The sequence below is a fragment of the Thermobia domestica genome, chromosome 8 (assembly GCF_964235325.1).
Source record: "Thermobia domestica chromosome 8, izTheDome1.hap1.1, whole genome shotgun sequence".
Lineage (NCBI taxonomy): Eukaryota > Metazoa > Arthropoda > Insecta > Zygentoma > Lepismatidae > Thermobia > Thermobia domestica.
This window is the reverse complement of record NC_137461.1, coordinates 264947384-264961706: the sequence shown is the minus strand read 5'-3', so window position 1 is coordinate 264961706 and position 14323 is coordinate 264947384. Positions and strand designations below refer to the sequence as shown.

At 37.0% G+C, this 14323-nt stretch overlaps 1 protein-coding gene across 2 annotated transcripts in view; it reads right to left on the bottom strand.

The window, feature by feature from the left end:
• The window catches only part of LOC145692010 (uncharacterized), a 58189-nt gene extending 45073 nt beyond the window's left edge, over positions 1-13116 (bottom strand). For both annotated transcript variants that reach the window (XM_081767309.1, XM_081767310.1), the window contains exons 1-2: positions 12961-13116; positions 208-530 (exon numbers count right to left, since the gene is read on the bottom strand). In XM_081767309.1, coding sequence (XP_081623435.1) covers positions 208-291 — 84 coding nt within the window. In that variant the 5' untranslated portion in view covers positions 292-530; positions 12961-13116. The remainder of the gene's footprint in view (positions 1-207; positions 531-12960) is intronic.
• Between the last annotated feature and the right edge of the window lie 1207 nt (positions 13117-14323).

Below are 14323 nucleotides of genomic sequence, written 5' to 3'. Positions count from 1 at the left end.
GTCCACGTCTCATATAGCCTCGCTGCTGAACGGGACGTTAACTCAAATTCAATTTCATAGTAGAGTGTATTATTTATCTTACGTAAACACCTCTGTTCATGGAAGCTAGGAGAAACATTTTCCGACTTACCCTCGCAGATAGGATTCACTATACATAATTTAATAAGTGACCACGCGTAGAAAGTTGCCACTTTAACGGGTACTCACCTCGATACAACTTTCGCCAATAGGCACTAAAACATAGTAGTTGAATACGTTGATGAAAAGTACCCACTTCCATAATGGGATCATTTAATCTCACAATTTTATCGTTAATTCTGGTATAGACATAGGTAGACTGTTTACTTCTGCATTATATGAAGTAAACGGATAAATGAGATTTATAATTCAATTGAAACCAATCATTGTTTTCTATGCTTCATCTTCTGACTGTGATTTCGGAATTGGATGTATTTATATTACAATATCTGAAATTTAGTTATTTGATTCCAGGTTTCTTATAGTATATTTCTCAATGTTAGCATAAGAATCTATAAGAAATATAAAAGAAATATATATTACCAAGAAAGAAATATAATAATATTAATGTTAAATAATTGTATTCGAAATTGTAACTTACGAAGAAATGGATAGAGTATTATAGATTGAGAGCTTTAACTTGACATGGACTATAAATATTTTTCATTATACAGGGTATTCCAAAATGAAATTCGGGGTTTTAAGGTTTGTATTGTAGCATTTATTAAAATTAACTTACAATTATGAAAATACATCAAAAGAAAGAGCAACTCCAACAGTTTTGTACATGAGCCGGTCGGGAGAGTAATACTCCCGGAAGTATTTTGTTTTTAGGGCGGTACCCTAGCCCGCTGCTTTACCTGCTATGCTAGCCAGCTGTTTTAAGTTGGTCACAAAACTTATATCATGAAGGTCAAGATGCAACAAAACGAGCCCTACGGAGCTTCTAACCCGTTCCTACTACTACTACTACTACTACTACTACTACTACTACTACTATTACTATTATTATTATTATTATTATTATTATTATTATTATTATTATTATTATTATTACTTCTCCTCCTCCTCCTACTCCTACTACTACTACTTCTTATCTGCACAAAAGTAAGTAAATAACTTTTTTGGGTATTATTTTCGTCTTATTTTAATGGAAAAAGTGTTATGAAAATTTAAAAAAAAAAAACTTTATTTGGGCCAGGTTTGAACCCACTCCAAAAGCGATTTCCTTTACTAACACGTAGCTCCAGCACGCTCGGCCACGAGGGCCTACAGCAGCAAGTGTTTGATTTCTGCTATATGAATTTTACGTGGCAAGAAACGGATAACGCTAACTAATCAGAACCGTGTATTTAGTTCCTACTTCCGGGAGCATTACTCTCCCGAGCTAGTCCTGTTTTGTACGCATGCATGTGTATACACTGTTTTCTCTGTCTGCCGTTAGAAACCGCTAGTAGCAAATATGGCAACTAGTGAACAGAAAGCTCCTTGTGTTTTACATCTTGCAAATATTGAATTTGTAGTAACAGTGCAACCATCTCTATGGAAAATTTTAAGAAGACGCTTACAATTACGTTCTTATCTTCTGCATTTGTCACAAGCCTACAGAGTACGTTTTACGTGCCAACTTTGCAAACGAAATGTTCTGCATGATGATGAAGATTTTCTGGATCGTGTTGTCTGCAGTGATGAATCGACATTTCATCTAACACTCATAATGTTCGCAACTGGTTGTCAGCAAATCCCCCACGAAATGGTACAGTTGCAACGAGGCTCCCCTAAATTGAATGGTTTTGTGCCATATCCCGGCGGAAAGTTTATGAGCCTTTCTCGTTTATTGACTCCATGTGTGCCATGTGATGAAAGGTGCTCGCAGTAAACACTTGTAGCAAAAACTGTTCGAGTTGCTCTTTCATTTGATATATTATTTATAATTGTACATTAAATGTACTAAGTACTAAAAAAGCTTTAATACGCCGATATTCGTTTTGAAACACCTTGTACTAGTTATTCTCCTTAGCATTGCTTTATAAAATAGGTTAAAATGATGCTTAATTAAAAGTTCTAATATTACATAGAACATTTTTTATTTTGCCCCATTAACTTCCGCTTATATAAGTATTAATGCTCTAAACATTGTTACGAGCTGTTAACGGCAGCATGCTTCATGTGTGTTGGCACTATCCTAAAAGTAAACTGTGTACATATTGCTTAATCAATAAATGTATTGTGTTTGACACGGAACAAATACTTGGATTTCGTGTAAGTAATTGCAACCTTATTAATATTTAATATCTCAATACGCGGGAGCAAAAGAAATGAAGGTTACAAGGTCGATATTTCTGGAGTTTCGTCTGCTACAGAGAAAGAGAAGTGTGCGGTAATTTTAATACATGAAGTTGGCAACTGTGCAGAGTTTCAGTCATCCATCACCTACGGCGCTCGTTGTAGGTAAATACAAATGGCGACTCTTTGGAAAACTTGTCTCGCGAAGAACTAACTGTGCTTCTGTAGGCGAAACATGTCACGGCAGCTGAAATTTACCCTCGGCTGGTAAAGGTTTACGTAGAGACCGTAATGTCTCGTCAGCATGTCGTAGAATGGTGTCGAAAGTTTGCGGCGGGTAGAGGAAACGTCACCAACGAGGAGTGCAATGGCCGACCCAGCACGGCATCAACAGATTTAAACACATCTCGCGTGCAGGAGCTGATTCAGAACAACAGTACGACGGCCTCCTAGGTGCTCCTTCAAATGCCCCGTACTTGAAGGAGCTTCTCGGGGGCTGTCGCTTCGCTTCAGGCGAGGAGGTGAAACACTTTGTGACAACGCGGCTCAACACGCAAGGACAGGATTTTTACCAGAAGGGAATTTTCAAACTCATCCCGCGATGCGACTAGTGCTCCAACCAATACGGAGACTATGTAGAAAAATAACCTAATATATGTACTATCTCTTAGCTGCAATGGTTGTATGAAATAATACATACACGTTTCACTGCAGGCTTCGTAACCTTACTTTCGGATCATTCCTCCTAATAAACAATAATGTATGTTCATGTTCTACATGACCATTAGTGCTGGCCACGAGACGAGACTAGACAGAATTTTCGTGACGAGACAGAGATCTTTCACTAGAAACAGATGCACTTTTCGAAACGAGACTGTGCTTTCAGGACGCCTTTCAGAGACAAGATAGCTCTCTTAATCTAGTCTGGTAGGCATCACTATCCTTTTTCAAATAATAATATTAAAAAAAAAAGCAGGCAGCAAAAGTGACAGAGCGGCTATTGGTAACTATTAGGAATTAGCGTTACTCACAGCCTGGGATGTTTATGTAATAGAAATACAGGGTGTTCCAAAATGATCTTTTCAACTTTGATCGCGTGTAAGTCAGAAATGGGGCTAGATAGAAAGATGCGGCTTGCAACATAACGTTCACACACATCTTCTATACTAACATTTCCAACAAATCTCTCTTATCTAATTTCATTTGTTTTTATTTTTTTCTTTGTAGGTGAGGCATTGACGAAATCCCCTCCGCCCAGGAGATAGTACACTATGTGAAATAGTGGATAGATAACAAATCTGCCACACAACTCCAGCGAAATTTCCGGACGCGTTACAGATGCACACCTCATCACTTCCGACCATCTGGCAGTGGTACACGATGTTCAAGGAAACCGGAAGTGTCATGAGTTCTGGACTTGCGAGCACGAGTGAAACAGATGTAGAAAGGACGCAACAGGCATTTCTTCGGAGCCGAATCAAATCAGTCCGTCAAACTTCTTGACAGTTGCAGCTACCACCGAATACGGTGCACAGGGTGCTACACAAGCGACTCAAGTTACATCCTTCAAGTTGCAGCTGCTGCATGTGCTTCAACCTGATGACTGGCCATAGCGCAAAGAATTTGCGATTAAGATATTGAATCTCATCGACGGGGAACAATCCTTTCTGACAAAAGTGGTGTTCTCGGGCGAAGCGTGCTTTCATATGTCCGGGTTGGTAAACAGACACAATGTGCGGATATGGGACTCGGAAAACCTGCACATAAGTCGGGAAAATCTGCGCAACAGTCGAAAAGTAAACGTGATGTGGGTCTACTTTATGACCGTGTGGTGGGACCGTTTCTCTTTTCAGACGCGTCAATCACCGCGACCGTTTATCTCGACATGTTGTAACGGCTTGCATTTCCATAGGTAGAACACATGCAACCTAACATCCTGCTGAAGCAGGATGGTGCCTCTCCTCACTAAGCCACGATCGTTAGAAGGGCTTTGGACAACACATTTCCAGGTGGCTGGATTGGTCGAGAAGTACCCATTGCATGGTGCCCGATGTCTCCGAAAATAACCTCACTACACTGTCACCAATAATTTCGACGTCAAATCTGTCAACTATTACATGAAACCAAACAAACATAGACAATAACAGACCAGAATGAACAGTCTTCTTCTTAGCGTATCTTCAAACTTATCATAACACTCGCTATCAAACCAGTAATTTATTATTGTAACATTCACTCCGCTTCTTTATTGAATTACAATCACCAGTATATAGCAATAGTATATATTATCATAACCCAACAAAGTAACCAAACTTTTTCATCAATCCTTGAAACTGTTATACATAAACCCACCATCAACGAACTTCATATTGTTTTAGCATCTAACTCAAACCTTGTTGAGCTGACCCCAACTTCGACGGCGAAAGTGCAAAACCTCGTAACTCATCAAAACCAAACTTTACAGGACAGCAATAAAACTGTTCTGCTTTTACATTATCTTATATGAGATGCGAGATTTTAAAAGTTAGTTTTTCACGTTTTTTTATTGTGATTTCGTTTATGAAGAAATAAGAGAAAGGAGGTATAAAATAATGATTATATGTCTAGATTATTCTTTTAATGAAGGATGCTGTCCTATTTTAGGTCTGCATATATTTCTAAAATTTACACAAGGAATACTACCTGTTATTTCAGAAGAGCAATATATAAGTAATAAAAATACATGGTGATTTGACCCCTTTACGTAATTATTAGTTTACATGCATACCTACCGTCACTGACGAGCCTGCTCCCTGCGGACACATCCTTACACTCTTGCGCGGGCCCTCCTGCTGCGCTCCTGGCCTTTCTTGGTTAGATAGTACTCATACTTTTTAGTGGCCCCTAGTACTCGTGCTATATTTAGGTTTCTGTTTTTCGCACAGTCGTTTTAGTGGCATGCATCCGAACGTGTGTTATACCCATATCAAGTAAGCCCTACTAAGATTAATCTGTATCAAGTAGTGTAACTCCTCCTGTAAGAAATACTTTCTAAGGCATTAAGATTGAATTTACTGACAAAGAAGAGAATATGTAATGAATTGCAGTAGGTATTGCTTAAAATAGCACAGCATGAGTTGGAGAACTGACATTCATCCGCCACCTTTCGACATCACCAGTGGCGTATTTAGGATTTTGTTTCGGGGGGCGATGCACAACATGGGGAAACAGGGTGCAATTGCCCACCTGATTTTGACAATTAAATATATATTTTAATCGATTGTCTACTAATATACTAGGAAAAAACGTGAAACTCGTATGTCGGTGCAGGATCTTACCCAGCAGGCTTCTGCTTCTGCTAACACACGTTGAATATTTGTAATCTCATTTCAAATTAACTTATTTCATTTACAAAAAAAAAAAAAAAAAAAAAAAAATGGAAATATTCAGTTTTATCTGTATACGTTTTTACCTGAAAGAAAATATTGAGACGAGATGAAATATACTGATTGCAGTTTTAATGGCAAGATTGCAGACTAGTGAATCTTATGTGATATGACATACACTAAAATTTAGCAGTGAACCTAACCTTTTATTCTATTCATAGAAGAAAAAGGAAGCATCCTCTTCGCCTAGTTAATTTTCCACACACTTATTCCCACCCACCCTATTGATTTTCTTTAATTCAAACATTTATCTTTCTTAATAACTAAGCGATGTAAATATTCTTTTGTTATAAAAACTTAAGTCCCGTTATGTTGATATCCGTGAATCCGTTGATATAGTTCTTTCACTAATTTCCTTCTTATTGCCTCCTATTCCCTGTGTGTTCTAATCAAACTTATAAACAAATCATTAGTTGTGTATATTTGTGCTTTGTATATAGGGCCAGAATCGAAAGTAAGCACTTACGAAAACTTCTATCAATTCATTGAAAGTAATTGCCCAATGGGTAACTCTATTCTCTGTATTGGGGACTTCAACCTACCGGAAATTAGCAATTCTATGTTTGACTTCACTCATTAAATGTAAAAGCCTCCTCAATTTCTTGTCACTCTATAATTTAACTATGCATAATAATATACAAAATACCAATAACCGTACACTGGACCCAGGGCCGGCTTTAAGCCGATTGGACCATTTGCTTCCAATCGGGCCCCGCGCCTAAGGGGGCCCCGCGCTAGAGCTGTCTACTCTACTCTCCAGTTTAATCTACTCTCCAGTGACGTTTTAACAGCATATTAGGCCGCAGAACAAACAAGTGTTGTATGGTCCCTATGACTAAATTTTGCTCCTAATACATGTAATTAATACATGCCATTCTGATCGCGGGTCTTTTGACCAAGTGGCTATGGTACCATTAAGAGGCTCTGCTACTCTCGGTTGTCAAGTACAAACAACATATTGAAATACAGATACATCCATGAATTTCACAAGGGAGGGTATGGTCCGTCCCTAACAAGTAAATGAGTAGTTTGTATTAAGTTTTCGGGGATAAGCAAATATTTTCTGAATATAATACTACAGTAGTTTCTTTATTTTTTTTACAACTTCTGTTGTAAAACTAGATATTATGTCCAACTAGTATTCTGCACACACCGCAAACCCCTAACACTCCTCCGAATCTCCTTACACACACCCATGAGCGTAAAAATATTGTGTTCTTTGAGTTTGTGTAAAAATGTATATTATTATTCTGGATGCTCACCCTCTTTTATTTTCAATACTCCACTAAGTAAAAGTTCCTAGCGTTCTTACTGATTGTCATGTGATACTACCGTGAATTCTGAGATGGTATCAAATAAATCAGCCTCAGTACAACTTCTTTGCATATCCTTTCTCCTAAGCTATTATAAAAATACAAAACCAAAGGACAAATTTTGCCCTCTCCTGCGAAAAAATCCTGTGGATGTATTTAAAATCAAGTCAGGAAAACCGAACGTACATTAGTGCGTGGCTGCTTATGAAGAATTGTCTTCTAACTCGAATAATCCAATGGAAATGTGTCATCCATCTTCCATTAGTTCCTTAAGGTTTGTGATCATCTCATCACCATTTTCTCTGCAGTGGATAACGATTTCAAGCTGATTACATCTTTCATAAGTAGCTACCTACGACGTTCTCACTAGCATACATTAGGTTTCCCTGATTTGAATTCTTTTCATAAAGATACATAATGAAATGCACATTGATATGAATTCGTTGGTTCAAAGATTTCTTATATCTTACAAATATAAACTTATGGAAACAGACTGCACCACTGTATTTCTCGTAAAAGTCTAGCCCAATTTGAGATATTACATGGCCCCCTACCTATTTAGGAAAAAAAAAAAGTCGAGCGAGATACAAGATGGCCGACTTCAAGACAGCGACCATGATAAGCATATCTTCAAATAGATGTCTATGTCCTCCCGGTGTCGGTTAATGTGTTTTTGTTTTTCATCCCTTTACCCGTTTTACAAATAAAATTAAATTTTCAAACTTGAAACACACTCTTATGGCTTATTCTGCTCAATCAGGTTTTTGGCCATGTGGCCACTTTAAATTTTGCTTACGTTCGTTTCTTGATATACCACACTTCTCTGCTAATTTGGTCAGAAGACTAGATTTCGATATCGATAGATTTACTTGTAAGAGATCACCTATGAAATACTGGTACAGAACCTTATTGAAAAATTGCGAGGCACAAGGGTAAAATATTATTTTAAAATTCATTAACTGTCTGCATTTATATTTGAGTCATTTCTCTGAAAACTTAGTTGCCATAAGCAGTGAACAGGGTGAGTGTTTTCATCAGCACATTCTGCAGTTGGATAAACGTTATAAAGGGAAATGGGACCCGTCCATGATGCGAGATTATTGTTAGCTCCTCCTGAAAGAGGACTCCACAACATGTTTCGAAACGTGAAAATATTTCGAAACTGCCTTTGCCATTAATCATTTTTCTTAACCAAGTTTGTAAGTAAACATGCAGGTTGTACCAGTTGTAAAATGACAAACTTATCACATGTGTTCAGGTTCTCAATACAAGAAAAATGTTTTTTTTTTCGCGACTTTTGTCGGAAACGCTTAGTTACAAGGAGAGAGCTAATTAAAAGTAATTGCTGGAATTGGTCATTCCCCATACCCTTTTATTATCCCTATCTCCGTAATTAAGCATTTTCGATCAAAGTTGCAGAGTTTTTCTTGTATTGAGGTTCTGAACACATATGCAAAGATTGTCGGCTTTCCCGGAACACCCTGTATATAAATACGCAATAACGGTATATACTTAAGTTTGTAAATGATGTATTTGCAATGTTAAGTATGACATACATGTATTTCTTTTATTGAAACTTAGAATTTATCGTCATAAACATCTTTTATTTTATATCAAACTGCATTTACTCTTGTCAGTAGTTAATCATCATTACCATAGCAGAAAATCTGAGGATGATACAAAAAAAAAAAAAAAAAAAAAAAAACAACTTGATTGCATTTTCGTTTTCAGGACGTGTGATTTAGTAAAGATTGCATTGTTTCATCTCTGCACCTTTTTTAAAGTTGAAATTTGAAGACGTATTATCAGTGCCACAAAGTTTATTATGTAAAATACGATTCAACAGAAGAAGCTGCACATCATACCATCAACTTTAGATAATTTTTACATTACCCTCAATGAAAAACTATGGCTATTTCCAGAATCATCGCCAAGGAGATATGACACGAAGAATTTTTCAAGTAACCAAGGATGATTAATGAAAGGGAGTGATTATGAAATTTAATTTTGTGTGCTCTTCCACCGGGAATCGTGCTCGAGACTATGTACACCACAGGCACATGGGCTAACCACTAGACCAGCAGGAAGAACGCAGTATATATATATATATATATATATATATATATATATATATATATATATATATATATATAGAGAGAGAGAGAGAGAGAGAGAGGGGGGCTTCTACAGACCTTAGTGCAAGTTAGTTGTAAACCTGGGGCCCCGCAAAATGTTCCCAATCGGGCCCCGCACCATCTAAGGCCGGCCCTGACTGGACCTAGTACTCTCGAATGCATGCGAAATTGAAGTAAACCGCGAAAATTCACCATTGGTGCCTATAGACAATCACCATCCTCCCTTAATTATAGCGCTTTCAGTTAAACGTTTTCCGAAACAAAAAATAAACAATAGATCATCTGGTTTTAATTTCAGAAAAGCTGTTTATCATAAATTGTATTTAGAACTTTCAAAAGTTAATCGGAATTGCCTTTCATATTTAAATGACGTAAATAAAGCTGTAAAAACTTTTTATCAATTAATTGACGACGTATTTAAACAATGCATTCCAAGTAAAAAAGAATCCCAGTAATAAAATCTTTCCTGTCTGGCTTAATTCAGAAATAATTCGAAAAATCAAACAAAAATCGTACTATCACAAAAAGTGGAAGAACACAATAGACAATAATACATATTACCGTGATAAATTCTATAATTTAAGGACGGAGGTAAAGGCAAAAATTGCGAAAGTATACAAAGAATTCGTAGCTAACTCCGAGAATTGCATAGCAGATGATCCAACACACTTTTGGAATTTTATTAAAAATAAAACAAGGCATTTGACTAATGGCCCCCTTATGTATAATGGTGAAAGTCTACAGTGTAACAGGGATATTGCGGAGGCTTTTGCACATTATTTTAAGTCTGTTTACAATCATGAACCTGTGAGTTATAACACTGATGCCCTAATGTCACACGAACCTAGAAGTATATCACTCGATATTTTCCAAATCACTGACATAACAATATCAGAAATAGAAAATGCCATTAAAAGGTTGAAATCTAGAACAGCGTGTGGCCCTGATGGTATCCCACCCTACATAATAAAGGGAACTATTGATATCATAAAACATCCTATACATATACTATTAAACATGTCCGTAAAATTTAATGTCTTTCCAGACCGATGGAAAGAAAACTTGATATGTCCTATTCCAAAAACTAGCAATGCTAAAAATATAGAAAGCTTTAGACCAATTGCAATTCTATCCCCATTTGCAAAAAATTATGAATATACAATACACAATCGCTTACTGAATCATGTTAGATCCAGTATCTCTGTATACTAACACGGATTTCTCAAGAATAGATTCACTTCAACTAATTTGACAATTATAACAAACTTCATAGCTTCAGAACTAGACAAAGGGGGGCAGGTGGATGTAATCTATACAGACTTTCAAAAGGCGTTCGATTTAGTTAACCACGACATTTTACTTGAAAAACTAGCTCTTATGAATCTTTCTAAGCAAGCATTAGTACTTTTCACATCATACTTACGTGATCGTAAACAATCTGTAGCTTACAAAGGTCATATCTCCAACAATTTTAATGCTACATCGGGAGTACCGCAAGGATCAAACCTTGGACCTTTATCATTCCTCATCACTATCAATGACATAACTAAGCACATCAAGAAATCGCATACTTTACTCTTTGCAGATGACTTAAAATTATATACTCAAATTAAATCACTTGAAGACTGTAAAAACCTCCAGGAAGACTTGGAAAATGTAAAACACTGGTGCCACGTGAATAAATTAGTCTAAACATAACTAAATGTAAAGCTATTACATTTACTAGAAAAGGAAAATAAATAAATTATGATTATACTATTGACGGTATAAATCTTTGTAGGCCGGAAACTGTTAAAGACCTTGGTGTTACCTTCGACCCAAAACTGTCTTTCGCAAATCATATTGAAACTATTGCAAACAATGCTTATAAGAATCTTGGATTTGTTTGTCGTGTAAGTAGAGACTTCTGTGGCCACATGACAATTTTGAAACTATATTATCCGTATATCAGATCCCAACTGGAATACGCTTCTGTTATTTGGACTCCTCATAATAGAAAATATATCCAAATGATTGAAAGAGTGCAGTGCAAGTTTTTGAGATTACTAATGTATAAAAAAAAACTGGAATGTACTCAGCATACATATCATACCCAGAACTAACAAACAATTTCAACATACCGACATTAGAGCAACGTAGGTATGTTAATGATTTAGTTTTTCTACATAAAATAATAAATAATAAAATTGATTGCATTGAACTAAGTTCTAATATATTTCTGCATGTTCCGATGTCTAGAACGAGGTTAAGCAATAGTAGTACCATGTACTGTAAGAAAGCACACACTGACATCCTGTATAAATCCCCTTTATGGAGAATGAGCTCTCACTACAATAATGTTGAAGAAAAGTGTGAAATGATAGACATATTCAATATGTCTGAAAAAATGTTTAGGAATACAATTTGTAGTATGATGAGCTGAGTTAATTAATGAAACAATAAAAATTTATGTATGTTTTTCTTCTGTAAAAATAATGATAGTTTACCATATATGTAAACAAACACTGTAAATGGGCAGGACGCCTGTTGTGTTGTTACAATAAATAAATAAATAAATAAATAAATAAATGATTTGCGCTGGACGACGTGAAAATATCTCACTTGGCATAGAAAAAAATCAATTGGGCCATCAGAAGTAATTGTTGAAGAATTACAGTTCTTATACGATTTGCGTATAAGTATAGTGCGCGGATGTATGGCATAAAAACTACAGTGCAAAACCACAAACCAGCATGTTCTAGGTGGCCACTAAAAAGCATGTATGCTATCTAACCTAATCAGGGCAGGACAAAGCTGTGGGGCCCATCGAAGCGAGGGAGTGCGTCTGAAGAGAGCAGGCGCGTCAGGGACTGTGCTTATACGCACACGCGAGGATAGTGAAAACAACTAAGTTTTGACAATGATACGAGATTTAGTGGCACTTGTCATGGTTCACAAGATTTAGTGCACTAGTAGCCCTCCACTTGTAAACATAAAATACAGCTCCTATGTACTGTGCAGAAATATACTGCCAGTGGAAAATTGTATTTAACCAGTCGTCTTTCATACGCATTCATTTATTTTATCCGTCATAAAGTACTAGTAATGATTTTACACTAGTAACCCTACACTTGTAAACCTACAATACTGGTGTGTTACTATGTATTTAATTCTATCTCCTTCAGAAGTATGTTCTGTATAAATATGTCTTTTCATGCAAAGTATTCAATTTTATCTGTAAATCTTCCAAAATGTGGTGCGCCAAAAGTAAACCAGCACCAAATAAAATTGCTTAGTTTACTGTATTAAGATTTTGTACGTCGGAGTGAGGGGTGGCAAACAACTTTCGACTTAGACGCAGGAAATCATTAAATCCGGCTCTGTCCTGCATCTTATGTTTTTTCTTGTATATCATACCTCTAAAACAATAAATAGCAAACTTTAATTTTAAAAACTAGAATGCATCTTGGTTCTATTTATGTCTATTCAAATCCATCATTTGCCAGAATTAAATGTGACATATATCTGAAAAGGTGCAGCAAGTTCATGGAAAACAGAAGCCTTACGAAACTAATATTCCGTGACTAAGCGGTTAGCGTAAGCACCTTTGGCGTAGGAGACCCGCGTTCGATTCCCGGTGGGAGCTCATGTGGTTCGGATTTCACGTTAATCAGTAGATCCCGTCTCATATAGCCTTGCCGCTGAGAGAGACGTTAAACTCAGATTCAAAAAAATATTTTTAATATATTATAGAAACAAAAATAGTTTTAAGATTAGAAACAACGACAAATTAGTGAAGTGTACCTGATAACACTTTGACTTCATAGTGTATACATTCCACTTTTCTGCCAAATATTTTTATATTCTAGGTTCCATGATATTACAATTCAAAATGCGGAGCAGTGATGCTCCACCATCATTTGTTTTGTTTTCCTTTCTTTCTTAACTTCAACTGTGGTGCATCTTCAGGTGCAGACCTAGTTCCAAGGATATTATAAAATAGAGGATCTGCCCATACGTATCTTCATCATATGAACTCAATGAAGCCAAAAAAAAAAAAAAAAAAAAAAAAAAACGAGCATCGTCTGATTCGCTCCTCTCGTTTCCGCCATGATTGTTGGCTCGAAACATTGCGATCTTAGTGGCGCGGAGTGGGTAGAGTAGCTGTTGCAAAGCTGTGACGTATGGCTTCACGATTTTGTTGTATGGGCAGATCCTCTGTTTTATAACATCCTTGCCTAGGTCCCAGTCTCTTCATTCACTGACTTTTCTTCTTCTTTTGAGGGGGAACTCATGTTCCCTCCCCATTCATGTTCCGGGGATTCGCTTGAACAAACCAATGGCAGTACGCATGCTTGCTAGAACGAGGTTAGATTAGGGGAATGGCGTAGATGTATTTTACTGGAACCACAGGACGAAAGTTAGAGATCAAGTTGGTTGAGGATGAAGAGCTGTAGGAGATGATAGATGACTGTGGTGTTTTTCAGTGAAAGTATGGTGTTGATAGGAAAAGTACCATAACCAAGCAGAGCGTGCAAGGAGCTAAGAAATACAGGACGATAACGTGTAGTAAAAGGACAAGAGTAAGTAAGATGTTTTAGGGTGCCAAAGTCCTGTAGGCAATAGCAGTTGGGAGTGTACCGAATGCCCTGGGGGTACTTCTGTAGGGAAGTTTGGGCGGTATGCAGTCGGAGCCGACTATATAAAATGTGATGTGCATGTGTCCAGGAGGAGTAATGAGGCCATTTACGGGTAGTAGGAGATGGTTCAATCTGCCAGTAATATTTACCTGATCCTTCTCGTGTCAGCCGTTAGAAATTATACCACTCTCGGTGTCGTTGCTCGTCTAGTTCTGGTAGGAAGGTAGTGGCCGGTAGTTTAAGTTTCGGAGGCTATAGAAAAATCCCGCGTTTACTTACTTCATCAGCAGTTTCGTTGCCAAGTATGTTACAGTGCGAATAATTGTGCAAAATGGTTACCTGATATCCCCGTTCTTGTAGTTGATGTACCTATTGGAAGACGTAGAATATCCAGTTGTTCTGCATCTGGCGAGCGCTGGGTTCAAGGCATCGAAGAACACTCTATCGCTACATATGCAGATGTTAATTAAGCGTACATAGATAGAGCACATGCAGAAGTGCAGTTCACTGACTCTTGTTGTAAATAG